The sequence below is a fragment of the Helobdella robusta genome, assembly GCF_000326865.2.
Source record: "Helobdella robusta unplaced genomic scaffold HELROscaffold_54, whole genome shotgun sequence".
Taxonomy (NCBI): Eukaryota; Metazoa; Annelida; class Clitellata; order Rhynchobdellida; family Glossiphoniidae; genus Helobdella; species Helobdella robusta.
Window position 1 is genome coordinate 695,299 of NW_008705287.1, and position 12,328 is coordinate 707,626.

The window sequence follows — 12,328 nt, forward strand, 5'->3', positions numbered from 1 at the left end:
CGTCCAAATCTTCACGCTCTCAATACATGTCAAAATTACTTCTAAAGTATTGTTTATGGTCTAAATAAATTTAATCATATTCGTTTTTACTACTCTATATATGAAATCTTAAATATTAACCTATTACATATTTTCTATTCTTTGTTATTTTTTATAAATTACACAAGTTAAATTATTGCCCTTCTCTTCATAATCATCTATGTTGCTTGTTTAATAGTCGCTCTACCGTGTTAAGAAATACACCTGATTTTTATTACCAACTCCCGATACAAACTTCTCTTTAATTCTGTTCTTTCTGCGTCTATTCGTCTTTGGATGTATTACTTGTTTACATTAAGAATTCTGCTTCTCTAAGTTTATTTAAGGGTCAAATTCATGATTTTATTTAAATATTCACTTTTTTGCAACTACTGTCAAGTTTTGCAACTACTGTCATATTATTATAGGTGATCTTAGGTATTTTTGGTTATTTAGTAGTTCAATTTTTTCAATTGTTTTTGTTGAATTTTGAAAATCTTTTTTTTCTTTTCTCTTTTATACAGGGTGGTGTAACAAGCGTTAGTCTGTTTGTGTTTCGCTGAATAAATTATTATTGTAGAGGTCATCAGGACGTCAAAAGAGCTTGTGACCCTTTCGAAGCAGGGCAAGCAATGCGTCCGATTCTGTAGTAGCACAATACGTTAACACGCAGTACCCACTAAATAAAAAATTAGCCAGTGTGAGACTCCAATTTTGGAATTTAGGTGCGTTGTCTGAAAGAACATATAAGTTACTGAAACATTATTAAGAAAATAGTAGATAGGATGCTGATTACAAGAAGTTCGATGGAAGAAACAACGGACCAGACTAATAAAAGAGCCAAAAAAAGTATAAATTATTTTGGACGAAAAAATTATAAAGCTGAAGCAAGAGTGGAAATAAAGATAATTGAACCTTGGATAAATAAGGTGGCTGGAGTAGTAAGGGGCAGCAACATGTGCATGATGTTAAAACTATCACATGGAGAGGGGTTGTTAAATATAATTTCAGGATATACTCATCAAAGCGGTAAAAAAATAGGGTAAAAATAAATTTTAGGATGAGTCAAATGAAATGATGATTGAGATACCTAAAAAAATTGATTTTAGAGGCTTAAATGGATATTTTAGGGAAAAAATGTAATTGTTATGAACCAGTAAACAGTTGAATAAAGTATGAAGAAAGAAGCAAAAATGGTGAAAAAAATTTTAGATTTTGGAATCGCCATGAACATGAGGATTTATTTACAACACTTTGTTTAAGAATAAACCATTGCATTTACTAACGTATAAATCAGTGAAGGTCAAAAGCATAGTAGATTTCATTTTTGTTAAAAGAGAAAGCCACAGGCGTTTAAAAAATGTCAGAACGTTTTTTGGTGAAGAATGTGTTAAGCAGTATAAGCTCCTGGCATGTGATTTATACTAAGACGGGAGGGAAAGACAAAAAAGATTACAGAGCCCAGAAATAAAACTTGGAAATTGAGAAAACCGGAAACCATGAAAGCATATCAAAATATGGTTCAAACGGGAAGTAACATTGTTGATAAGGATCTGGGTGTAGAGAAATCATGGGCTAGAGTGAAAAATAGCATGCCGAATGCAGCTAAGACAATATTTCAGATAAGGAAGGGGCCAGCACGACATAAAGGAATGGCGGAATGAAACGGTCGAAAGAACTTTAATAAGGGATGAAAAATGATATAGGAAATGGAAGCCCGTAACAAAAAGTCTGCACCAACCAGTTTTGAAAGTTAATTTTGTAATGATCTAAAAACGCTTTTTTGTATGCATCATTTCCACTAAGTTCAAGAATGCCTTTGAGTAATATTAAGGCATATATAAATTCTCTCTCTATATATATATAAATAAATGAATATATACATTTCTATTACCAACATATATTATATATATATATATATATATATATATATATATATATATATATTTACAATATTCTATAAATTCTACCGAATGTTTGGCGTTAATATGTTTGTAGTTCGTTTTTTCGATTTTTCTCAATAAAGCTTTTGGTGAACGTTTAGTTTATTAAAATTCAAAATAAACTTATTTTTCGAATTCATGCTGCAAATAAGGCCATATTTCGATTCCGAATGAATCATCGTCAGTGCTCCTGTTGTATATATAGGGAAATATTGACTTTGTCAAGATTAACTTTGACGTTGTAAAAATTAACTTTGGTGTTGTAAAATTGAACTTTGATGCGAATTAGGTGTCAGGTTTCTTAATTGGCTGGTCATCTTCTTTGGTCTCCTTTTCTTCATCGATAGCATCATATTCTTCTTTGTCACTATTTACGATGCTAGTTTTTATTACTTCTTTGTTTTCGTTGTTGGTTAAGCGCCGGGTTGGAAGTGAGGTTGTCATTTTTTGTTGTATATTTATTTTTGGTTTATTGATGTCGATTAGGACTGCTTCTGCAATTTTAAGATGTGTGTAGTTGCTGTTCTGGTATATTACTTTGGTGTTAAGCGCTGGGTTGGAAGTGAGGTTGTCATTTTTTGTTGTATATTTATTTTTGGTTTATTGATGTCGATTAGGACTGCTTCTGCAATTTTAAGATGCGTGTAGTTGCTGTTCTGGTATATTACTTTGGTGCAATTCAATCCCAGGTTTACGCCAAACATTCGGTAGAATTTATGGAATATTGTAAAAATTATGGTCTATTACTAACATATATCAAATCAAATCAAATCACTTTTATTCAATCAAACAAAACATATATATATATATATATATATATATATATATACATATATATATATATATTTGTATTCAGACTGTCGTATATACAGTTATTAAGAAATATCACCACGTTTTCCGCATTGTTGACTTTGTAACTAAGTTTTTCAATTTTTCGAGCAATTATTTTATCGATATTATTCAATTTATTCAAAATAATAATAAAATTTGTAATTATTTTATATTTCATTTTTTATAAATACATTTACATAAAAGTTTTTTTCGGTAACCTTTACCATCATCAGATAAAATAATTGTTTGAAAAAATGAAAAACTTAGTTACAAACTCAACAATGCGGAAAATGCTGTGATATTTCTTAAATAACTATATATATATATATATATATATATATATATATATATATATATATATATATATATATATATATATATTGTTTGTAAGTATGTATAATACGCTCTCAAAATAGAAGCGCTTGTTTTCTTTTTTAAAAATAAATCGAATAAAAAATTCCATAAGTTCAACATTTTACAAATATTGCTCAACTTCATACTGCGAATTTCGTGGTTCCCAAACATTCACCTCTTTTGGTAAAATTAACTACGACGCAGAGTGAATTAATTTATCACTGCAGTTGCCGAAATGCAACATCACCTCCGGGTTATGATGTTTGTGCGCTCTGTTTGAGGCGCATTATGATTACAAACACACAGTATATAAATGCACGCGAATTGACGCATCTCATACTTCTGCATGCGATAGTTGGGGATCTCTTTACATTCGAACCCGGATGCTGCATCAACAATGATCTTATTTAAATATTCACTTTAGTAAGTTTAGCGGATCTCAAGACCCATCAGTTTGCAAAATTCATTGAGGAGCGCTGTTGAACATCGCGTAAATAGCGCTTTATAAACTAATTGATTGATTGATTGAATTTTCCGCCTTTAGTCAAACCCAGTCAATATTCGATGCACTTTCAAATTTATTGTAATTAATACGTGCGGTTGATCGCCAATACAATTGTAGTTGATTTGAGTTGTACGTGCAGGTGTATGTTGCTTAGAAAAACTTTGAGACTGTAGAAATCGTGCTAACATGGCTTCGAAGAAAATGTCGAAAGTTGTAGCAAAGGGTATGAAAAAAATTTCCGAAAAAATTAATCACCCACCATTTTTATCCGTAACGATTCCGGCCGGACTGGCTTCACCAGCCCCACCATTAGGGACCCAGCTTGGACAAGTGATTTCCTTATTTTACTTTTAGTTTTACAATTAAAAATTAATTAGAGTAATATTATTTTTAATTACACACATGCCATTATTATGGTAAAAGTGGAGATCAGTCCTTCTTGTCCTTGGTTTTAGTAATTTAGTTTGACTTAGACAGGATTTTCTTTCATGTATCATGTATTTTATTAGTTTTTTTAAATTTAAAATTTAGATTAACATTTTAATTTAATTAATTATTAAAATGATATATAAAAATACCTCCCACTGTATAACTAAAAGTTAAAATTAATAAATAATTGTTAAGAAAGTCGTTTTTGAAAAATGATTTAATAATAATTTAAAAATATAAGAATGTTTTCAAAATTGAAAAGAGTTTTAAAATATATAAATAATTTTAACATCACCATTGTAATATCACTATAAAAATATAGTGTCGAAAAATGTAATGAACATTTTAAAAAGCTCTTAAAAGCTTTTTGTATCTGTACATATACTATACGTATATATCATATCGTGTTGTAAATTAAAAAATGGATCCATATGGCTCTTTCATTTTTTATATGTAGGCATAGGAATTGAATTATAACACATTGTAAATTTTTATCTGTTTGAATTAGTATTTAAAAGATCATTAAACAACATGTCATGTATGAATTACATCTAGCACTTCATAGAGCTATGGCATTGACATTGGCCTAAAGAAACTATGGTAAACATATAATGTTAAATATAAAAAAAATAAATAAAAAAGATTTAGATCATGTAGATTTTAATGGTGCTTAAATGGTGCTGTAAATGTTCAAAGAGCTATATTTCAATTCCATTTTGTAATTCAATGTTTTTACTAAATACTACTTCAAACAATTATAAACTTTCTATAGGTATTTTTAGTGTTTGTATGTGTGTGTGTTTGTGTGTGGGGTGTGTGCGCGTTGATATGTCACATGTAATTTATATACAGTTCAATTGAATTTTTGACAGAGAAATATTCAAATTGCCAATTTTTGTAAAGATTTCAATGAAAAAACCAAAAACATTAAAGAAGGAACACCACTGCCAACTAGGATAACAATAAATGTTTGTTTTTTCCAGAAATTCAAAATGTTTCATTCAACTGAGTAAAAGTCAAATTGATTTAATATTTCTAGCATTTTAATATGGGAAGAAAATATAAAACATAGTTTTTACATGAATGAATATTATCTCTTGAAATAATTCAGTCTGACAGATCTTACAATTTGGTCATTCACAATCCTCCAGTTTCTTATTTCTTGAAACTGGCAGCAGGCATTGACAGGGGAGCCATGAAAACAGGTTCACTAAAAATTTTAAAGTTTAAACATTAAAAAATGTTTGTGCCAAACATTGTCCAGCACTTTGTATAATTTATTGAGATGTTTCTATTTTAAATTTCTCTGCAGGACGTGAAGTGTCAGGTTTCGTAAGCCTGAAGCACATCTATGAAATCGCTGCCATCAAATCAGCAGACCCATGTTGGAAACATGTACCATTAAACGAAATTTGTCAGTCAATTATAGGAACGGCCCATTCATGTGGCATTGAAGTCGTTGAGGAACTTGATGAAAATTTTTATGCCCAATTCCTCAAAGAAAGGCGAGAAATTGTTGAAAAACAAAAACTTGAACTTCAAGAACTTAAAGCTGCCAAATTGTTACGCGTTGCTGTTTAGTTTTTTAATTACAACCAATAAAAGATAATGTAAATTTGTATCATTTTATTCGTCAATGGTTATAGAATACAACAATTATTTATTAAAGTATATTTTGCTAAGTTTTTATTGTGGTAAAACTATAGTAGGTTTTTTTTTATCTTCATGACGCAGCCGTCTTTGGTTACATGTTATTCTATATTCATGTAATCAAACATTCGGGCCACAAAGGTTGTACTATCCACGCCGTACATGCACACGTAAGCACTGCATCATAAGAGTATGAGTCTTTGAGCTCCGGACAGATAGCATAGTATACCATTGCGTAATAGCGGCGCAAGTCAAAACACTTTTTTTGACTAAACTAATTACGAGTTAGAATTCAAATGATTGACCACACAATATCCACATGATTTGGCGTGATGGCATAATGGTTAAAGGCGCCTAGCCTCGCTTTGTGGTGAGGCGGTTCGAATGCAAAAAGATCTCTGTGATGCATGGTTTTCATACGCATTCTTATCAGAGACACGTGTGGTTAGTGGCAACCGTAGTTTTGAGCGGTTTTAATTCCGGCGTTGCAGACGGTTGCGGTTTTAATTCTAGCGGTTGCGGTTGAAAGTTTCAAGCCGCATTTCAACCCCGACGTTTTCGCAGCTGCAATTTTAGATGAAAATTAAAGACACAGATAAAGTGTAACAGATGTTGTTTGAAAAACCATTAACGACTTAACAAGTAAAATTTTTTTAAACAGTTTATTTTTCATTTGTGAATGCTTCTATAATTTACAGGTATATAGATATGTAGCAGAGGGCTATAATTTACATATATTGTGTGTGTTGTTGCTGAAATAAGTGAATGATCTCCCTAAAACCCATTTACTTAAACGCAAACTCAAAATGTTCTCAATATGCAGGGATAAAAAATTTCCAAAAGCTACCGCTTGAGGTTTTCAACTGCACAATAAAAAGAAAAACGAACGTCAATTTATAAACAAATATATACAAATGCATACAAATGTCAATGCCTATATGTTTTCACATTGAAGGCAACTGTTCGACAGGCACACAGAACTTGAAATCCTCCGGAAAAAGATCATGGGCTTTGGGGTACATGGATTTGTATGCATGCTTCACTGTCACTTCTGCTACCCCACTCACGTCTCCAATTTCTGAAATTATAATGGTTCATAATTAAATATTACTTTGAAAAAACTGAGCAGTTTGGAATTATCCTGATGTGGATATGTGGATTTTAATGGATCATCTGTAGTGAAGATTAAGGCTTAACTTCCATATTATTTGGCTCGGTCTTAAAAAGCATGCTTGAATCAGTCATTTGGTTCTAACCCAAAACGGATTGGGCATAACTGAGTTCATGTTCATAACATAAGTTAAAATTCGTAAAAAATAACCTTTTGCTGTTTTTTTGTCATCCGATGCTTGAGATGCCATGTATATTGCAGCTGCTGCAACAGATACCGGGCTACGTCTGCAGTGCAGTCAATTTATCATCAGTCAATTATGATTGTTTATGAATATTTAGTCATAGTGCATGCATGTTGTTTCTTATAAATCAACTGACAACAAATTTAGAAAAAGTTATACAAACCCTGCAACGAGGTTCAGCAATACAGCCTTATCAGCAATGTGGATGGCAGCTTTTTGGATAGCGGCAGACAGGCCAAGGTTTGAACAAAATCTCGACTGGTGGAATGCAAAAAATGTTTAACTTGATTAACAACACATGCAGAGTATAGTAGAGCAGACAGTTATTAGCCAAGAATAATTGAGCGAGAGTTTCTATAATTAATGAACAAATGATAATTTGTATAAGAGATTATAATAGGAAATAATCTATGCATGTTTATAACATAATAAGAACTAATCTATGCATTTCATGAGCTAAACATTCAGGTGGATGGTTTGAAATCAAAAAATGACAAAACAAAAAAATTCAGCCTCCACTACCATGAAGTCTCCAGTGGAGATGAGCTCGACGCTCGTGTTGATTATCTTAAGAATCAATTTGAAAGCTCGTCCAATTTCTTTCTTGGATACTTTTGAGACAGCACACAGCTCTGACAACAACATGAAGTTAAATAATGTTAACATGAAATTATATAATGATTAATATAATTATACATGAAAAAACAAGCATTGACATTGTCACAGAGTTTGTTTCTAAATTTATTGTCAATTTTATAAATGCTTATTTGTTTCAACAGAGCATGATGCTGCTTCTGCTGATCTTAACATTTAAATAAAATGCTGAGAAAAAGTGTCGTTATAGTTTCTTCTGTTCAACACTGGCTTCAAAAATGTTTAACTGAAAAATATACAGTAATAATAGATTTTAAATAGGAACCTTTGAAAGTCCTAGGGACTCCCTCTTGTCTGCATGCAATGTACATACATGCACTCGAGATGGCATCGTTACTTCTGCCTTTCAGAGATTTCGAGACATGCACTTGTTTGAAGATTGTGTTCGCTCTGTCCTTTGTTACATGTTAAATGAAATTTAAAATAACTTTGGGGATTGTGAAATCAACTGAAGAATGTCACTTTTTGTGTATATTCGAAAATAAGTGAACTAAATAGAATTATCTATTGAATACAAAATGGAATGAATATTATATAATTAAACAAACTGCAATCATTTTAGGAAGATTCAATCTGTCTGCCATCTGTGCAATCTCTCTGAAGGCGATCATCAGAGCCCGATCACCACTGCTGATCTGAATGGAAGAACAAAACAAAATAAAATCTGGTTGAGGACATTTAAAGAGGCTTTTAGTTCATGCCAACATGACAAATTCTACAGATTACATTATATTAAATAAAGCAGGTAAGCAATTAAGCTTGGTTGCATTTCAAGGACATTTCATTTGAATACCAAGTAAATAATATGGATATATAGTGAATATGAGTAATTTCAATTAATACACTCTTGTTAAAACTAATTTTTAAATTTTTAAACCACAGGACAAAATGTTTCAAAATGTTTCCAAATAAAAACACATTTACATGAATATATAAAACTCACATTTCTCCTGTTGTTATAAATGGGTCGACCATTTTCGTTAAAGCTGGCAGGCCCCGATCCCATAGTGATGCAGGTTGAAAGGTCTGAACCCTCGAGGAGGCTGTTCTGTTGTCAAGTGGTGATGAATTCATCAAATCACATATCTAATTAACAATCGAGTTATGATTGTTAAAGATGACTAAAGGTAATTATTAATTGATGAGTTTGAGAATGAAAGTTGATTGAAACCTCAGCTGCTCCGACTCTAGAGTTATCTTTGGAATCTTTTTCATTGCTGAATGTTCTCCATTCAGATCCAACATCAATTATCCTGTAATTCAACATAATTAGGCTTAATTGATTGAACTGGCTAAAAAAATTATTACTAAAAATAACAAAATAATGAATAAACCAATGCAATTATTTAAAAAAAAATTAGATTATAAATGAAAAAAAAATTTAGTCAGCTAACCTGTCACCAACAACTATACCACACTCCATGCAAACGACATCCCCGGCGTGATAATCTTCCACGAGCTCAGCATCGGGATGATTAGGACATCGCAATGTAATGACATTCACATATCTTTAAAAAAGGTAAAGGTAATATATTTAAAATATTTTTTATTTTATGCAGAGTTTTAATAGATCAAATTTAATGACTCATGTAATTAAAATTTCAGAATAAAATACTGAATGTGCACAAGCGTGAATGCTCTTTTCACCTAATATATGAAGAGTAATCAAAAAAACAAAAACACAAACCCCTTCGTTGAGGAGCTTGAAGACGAAGCCATTTTTCAACAAATTGTAATTGAGCAAACCAATGGTTACTCCGTTGTTACTGTAGTAAGAAGAGTAAGTAAGTGTAAGTAAAAGTTACTGCTGGAATAAATTCTTTTAAGAAATGTTGAAATAATAGTAGTCTAATAAAAGAAGCTGACAGTCAAATATTATTATATAAACTAATAAAATAAAACCCGGGAACTTCGAGACGATAATAACTTCAATAATAAATTGCACTCAACAACACGACGAGGAACGTATGCTAAGCTGGAAACCAAAAACTATATATAGTACATTATGAGATTTACTATCTGACCATAAACACAGAAAAGTATTGAAAGCCCGTCGACTGTAAAACATATTCGAACATCCTTACAAAGAACTTTTTTTTACAACGAAAATCTCTATATAAAAAATTTTTTTATGTTACTTAGAATTTTACATATAAAACTGTTTCTATAGAACAAGCAAACATTCTATGAACTGATAGGAGCGGTGTTTTGGTACTCCTTTAATTTCCTTGAATCATATTTATTGTTTCTTGTTCTAGTATTCTAATAATTTTTGTGTATTCTACCTCAACTAATTTCAATGGAATCAGAACCATCGTTGCATATAATGAAAAATAAATTTCACTTTTAAAAATTTTCTGGTTTATAATTTTTTGCATAGTTTCACTTGATGTCATTTTATATACTTTTTACATTATACTATGTATTATTACTTTTTCTTACAAAAATAAATTATTAAGAAAGTGTTTTTTCATAAGAACCTAACATATAAACACTTTTTATGAGATATCGAATTTTTTATTTTTTTTTCAACTTAAAATATATTATGATCTGTTCTGAGAACAAAAAACCCAACTGTAATCAAAATTTTTGCAAATATTTCGCATCAATAACCTCATGTATTTAAAAGGTAATTTAGCGATGCATGAACCAAAACTTCCTGCTGAAACCATTGAAGATGCATTTATGGGCAACATCTAAAGACATCATGATCACCCATTGTTTGCTTAGATATATGTTGTATCTGTTACATACATGTTAATTAAGTCACATACTTGTTAATTTTGTTACATGCCTGTTAATTTTGTTACACATATGTCGTTTCTGCAACATGTGCATGCTGTTTAGGTACGTTGGTTATTGCTTCGTTGCGTGCATATGTCATGTTGATGTAAGGAACAATCTAATTGGCCTACATGTACGCCTCTATATATGTAGAGAGAGAAAGAGATCAAAATTTTCTTTTCAAAGACCGAACGGATATAAATTTTTTCTTTTTTGCATTTCATAATAAATTTTCCATATTAATAAAATAAAAATGTTTTTTAAGCTGTTGAAAATTGTATCGTTCATTGCGATTCTTTCATGTTCAACGATTGATTGTTCAGAGGCAAGTTATTCCTCATTCTTCTTATTATTTCATAATTATCATTTTATCATCGTCAGCCTTTATATTTCGATCATCACTTATTGTTTGACCTCACTAAATCTTCTGCATTTGTGGTTGGCATAGTCATCTATAATTATAACTAAAATAATAATAATAAATATCGTAATTTCTGAAAATTTTGACAAAAATGGTATAATCAGCACTTTGCAGAGGATGCCGTATTCGTTATTATTTTTCTTATCAGCTTCATCAGTCCCACCGAGTTCAGCACATCATTTTTATTCAGATAACTTTCATTATCACCACACATCATTTTTAACCGTGAACATGCCAACAACGAACCAACTGAAAGTTGAAGGAGCGGGCGACCTGGCTGGACACGAGGAGTGCCTACACGAACCTCATCAGAGAATTGGTCATTCCATCTTCTTCATTATCTTCTTCTTCTTCCTCCTCGTCAACTGATGTTAGCGCTGTTTTTTATTTGTTCAATAAAATTTTATTTTTCATTTAAATTATTTTTAAATAAAAAAGCACAAACTCTTTTCTTGTTATCACGCTTTATTCGTTCGACTTTTTGGCCATTTTTCCTTTTAAACTTTTTCAAAACAACTTTGTACATTTTTGTTTCTTGATTAAATATTTTAATAGTAAGCCGACAGTCACCATAATTTGTTTCATACGGACAGGATTGCCTTTAAATTATTTATCCCAATTTTAAAAGGGCGTTAAATAAAAGCTTTTTTGATTATTCACAAATTCGTTTAAAATGTGTTTAAAAAACAGGGCGCACCGAGGGGACAGCAACTTGGAAGCAGCAGCGTGCGGGAGGTAAGCAGGGAGAAGAGTGGCCTGGTGAAGTCGTTGTGTCTAAAGCAGCTGAAGCCCAACCTCTATCTACCATTCATTTGTCTCGATAATAATTATTAGAAGGCTACATAGAAAAATGCGAATAAAAAATTTACAAATCAAACTGGTGTATTAATAATATAATTTTTTAATTTTTATAATTTTTCATTCTTGTATATGTATAGATAAAATAATTTGTAGACGAAATGATGGGAGGGGTGGGTATGGAGATGCATGCATATTATTATAGGCTGGCGACGTTGCCGAATGTTAGCTCCCCAGGCTGCCGTGAACATTCATTTATTTTACGTTTTCCATTTCCGCGCTGACGTCTCGAGACGTTTCCATCTTGAATTTTAATAAAAAAAATTGTTCGAAGATGAGATTACAGTTGTGATTTTTTGAAAGTTGTGCTGTCAAATTATTTCAACGCGTCGTTTTAACTTTAGTCCCTGACTGACGAGTTGGAAACAAAAAAAATTTATTTATTTTATTATAGTGTGATGTGACGTGGCGATGAAAATAAAATTGCTATCCATTCAGTGGCATCGTTGTGTTTTCATTAATCATATTTGCTACTGCTAATGTTATGGAGAAAATTAAAATGCAGTAATTAACGTTATGGAGATGG

The 12,328-nt window shown here is 31.2% G+C and overlaps 3 protein-coding genes across 3 annotated transcripts; 2 read left to right on the forward strand and 1 right to left on the reverse strand.

Moving 5' to 3' along the window:
• Nucleotides 1-3,852: 3,852 nt before the first annotated feature.
• Nucleotides 3,853-5,661, forward strand: HELRODRAFT_86877 (hypothetical protein; the record flags this gene model as incomplete). Its single annotated transcript, XM_009028234.1, has 4 exons — nt 3,853-3,981; nt 4,953-5,048; nt 5,192-5,285; nt 5,393-5,661. 4 exons carry the CDS (start codon nt 3,853-3,855, stop codon nt 5,659-5,661), a joined length of 588 nt encoding a protein of 195 aa, XP_009026482.1.
• Nucleotides 5,662-6,367: 706 nt separating this feature from the next.
• On the reverse strand, nt 6,368-9,662 carry HELRODRAFT_185984 (hypothetical protein). The gene is made up of 11 exons (XM_009028296.1): nt 9,525-9,662; nt 9,427-9,501; nt 9,134-9,247; nt 8,911-8,992; nt 8,683-8,787; nt 8,288-8,374; nt 8,005-8,134; nt 7,608-7,717; nt 7,249-7,343; nt 7,052-7,128; nt 6,368-6,808 (listed from the first exon to the last, which is right to left on the reverse strand). Exons 2-11 carry the CDS (start codon nt 9,456-9,458, stop codon nt 6,675-6,677), a joined length of 966 nt encoding a protein of 321 aa, XP_009026544.1. The 5' UTR covers nt 9,459-9,501; nt 9,525-9,662; the 3' UTR covers nt 6,368-6,674.
• A 907-nt stretch (nt 9,663-10,569) lies between these two features.
• HELRODRAFT_179459 (hypothetical protein) lies at nt 10,570-11,778 on the forward strand (the record flags this gene model as incomplete). Its single annotated transcript, XM_009028297.1, has 3 exons — nt 10,570-10,656; nt 11,201-11,314; nt 11,635-11,778. The coding sequence occupies 3 exons, from the start codon at nt 10,570-10,572 to the stop codon at nt 11,776-11,778; spliced, it is 345 nt and encodes a 114-aa protein (XP_009026545.1).
• Nucleotides 11,779-12,328: the final 550 nt, after the last annotated feature.

Coding starts and splice junctions, on each gene's coding strand:
- HELRODRAFT_185984 (XM_009028296.1), bottom strand. CDS start 9,458: ATGGCTTCGTCTTCAAGCTCCTCAACGAAGGG. Junction 8,993..9,133: donor GGTATAGTTGTTGGTGACAG/GTTAGCTGACTA, acceptor GTTGAATTACAG/GATAATTGATGTTGGATCTG. Junction 8,788..8,910: donor CTAGAGTCGGAGCAGCTGAG/GTTTCAATCAAC, acceptor ACTTGACAACAG/AACAGCCTCCTCGAGGGTTC.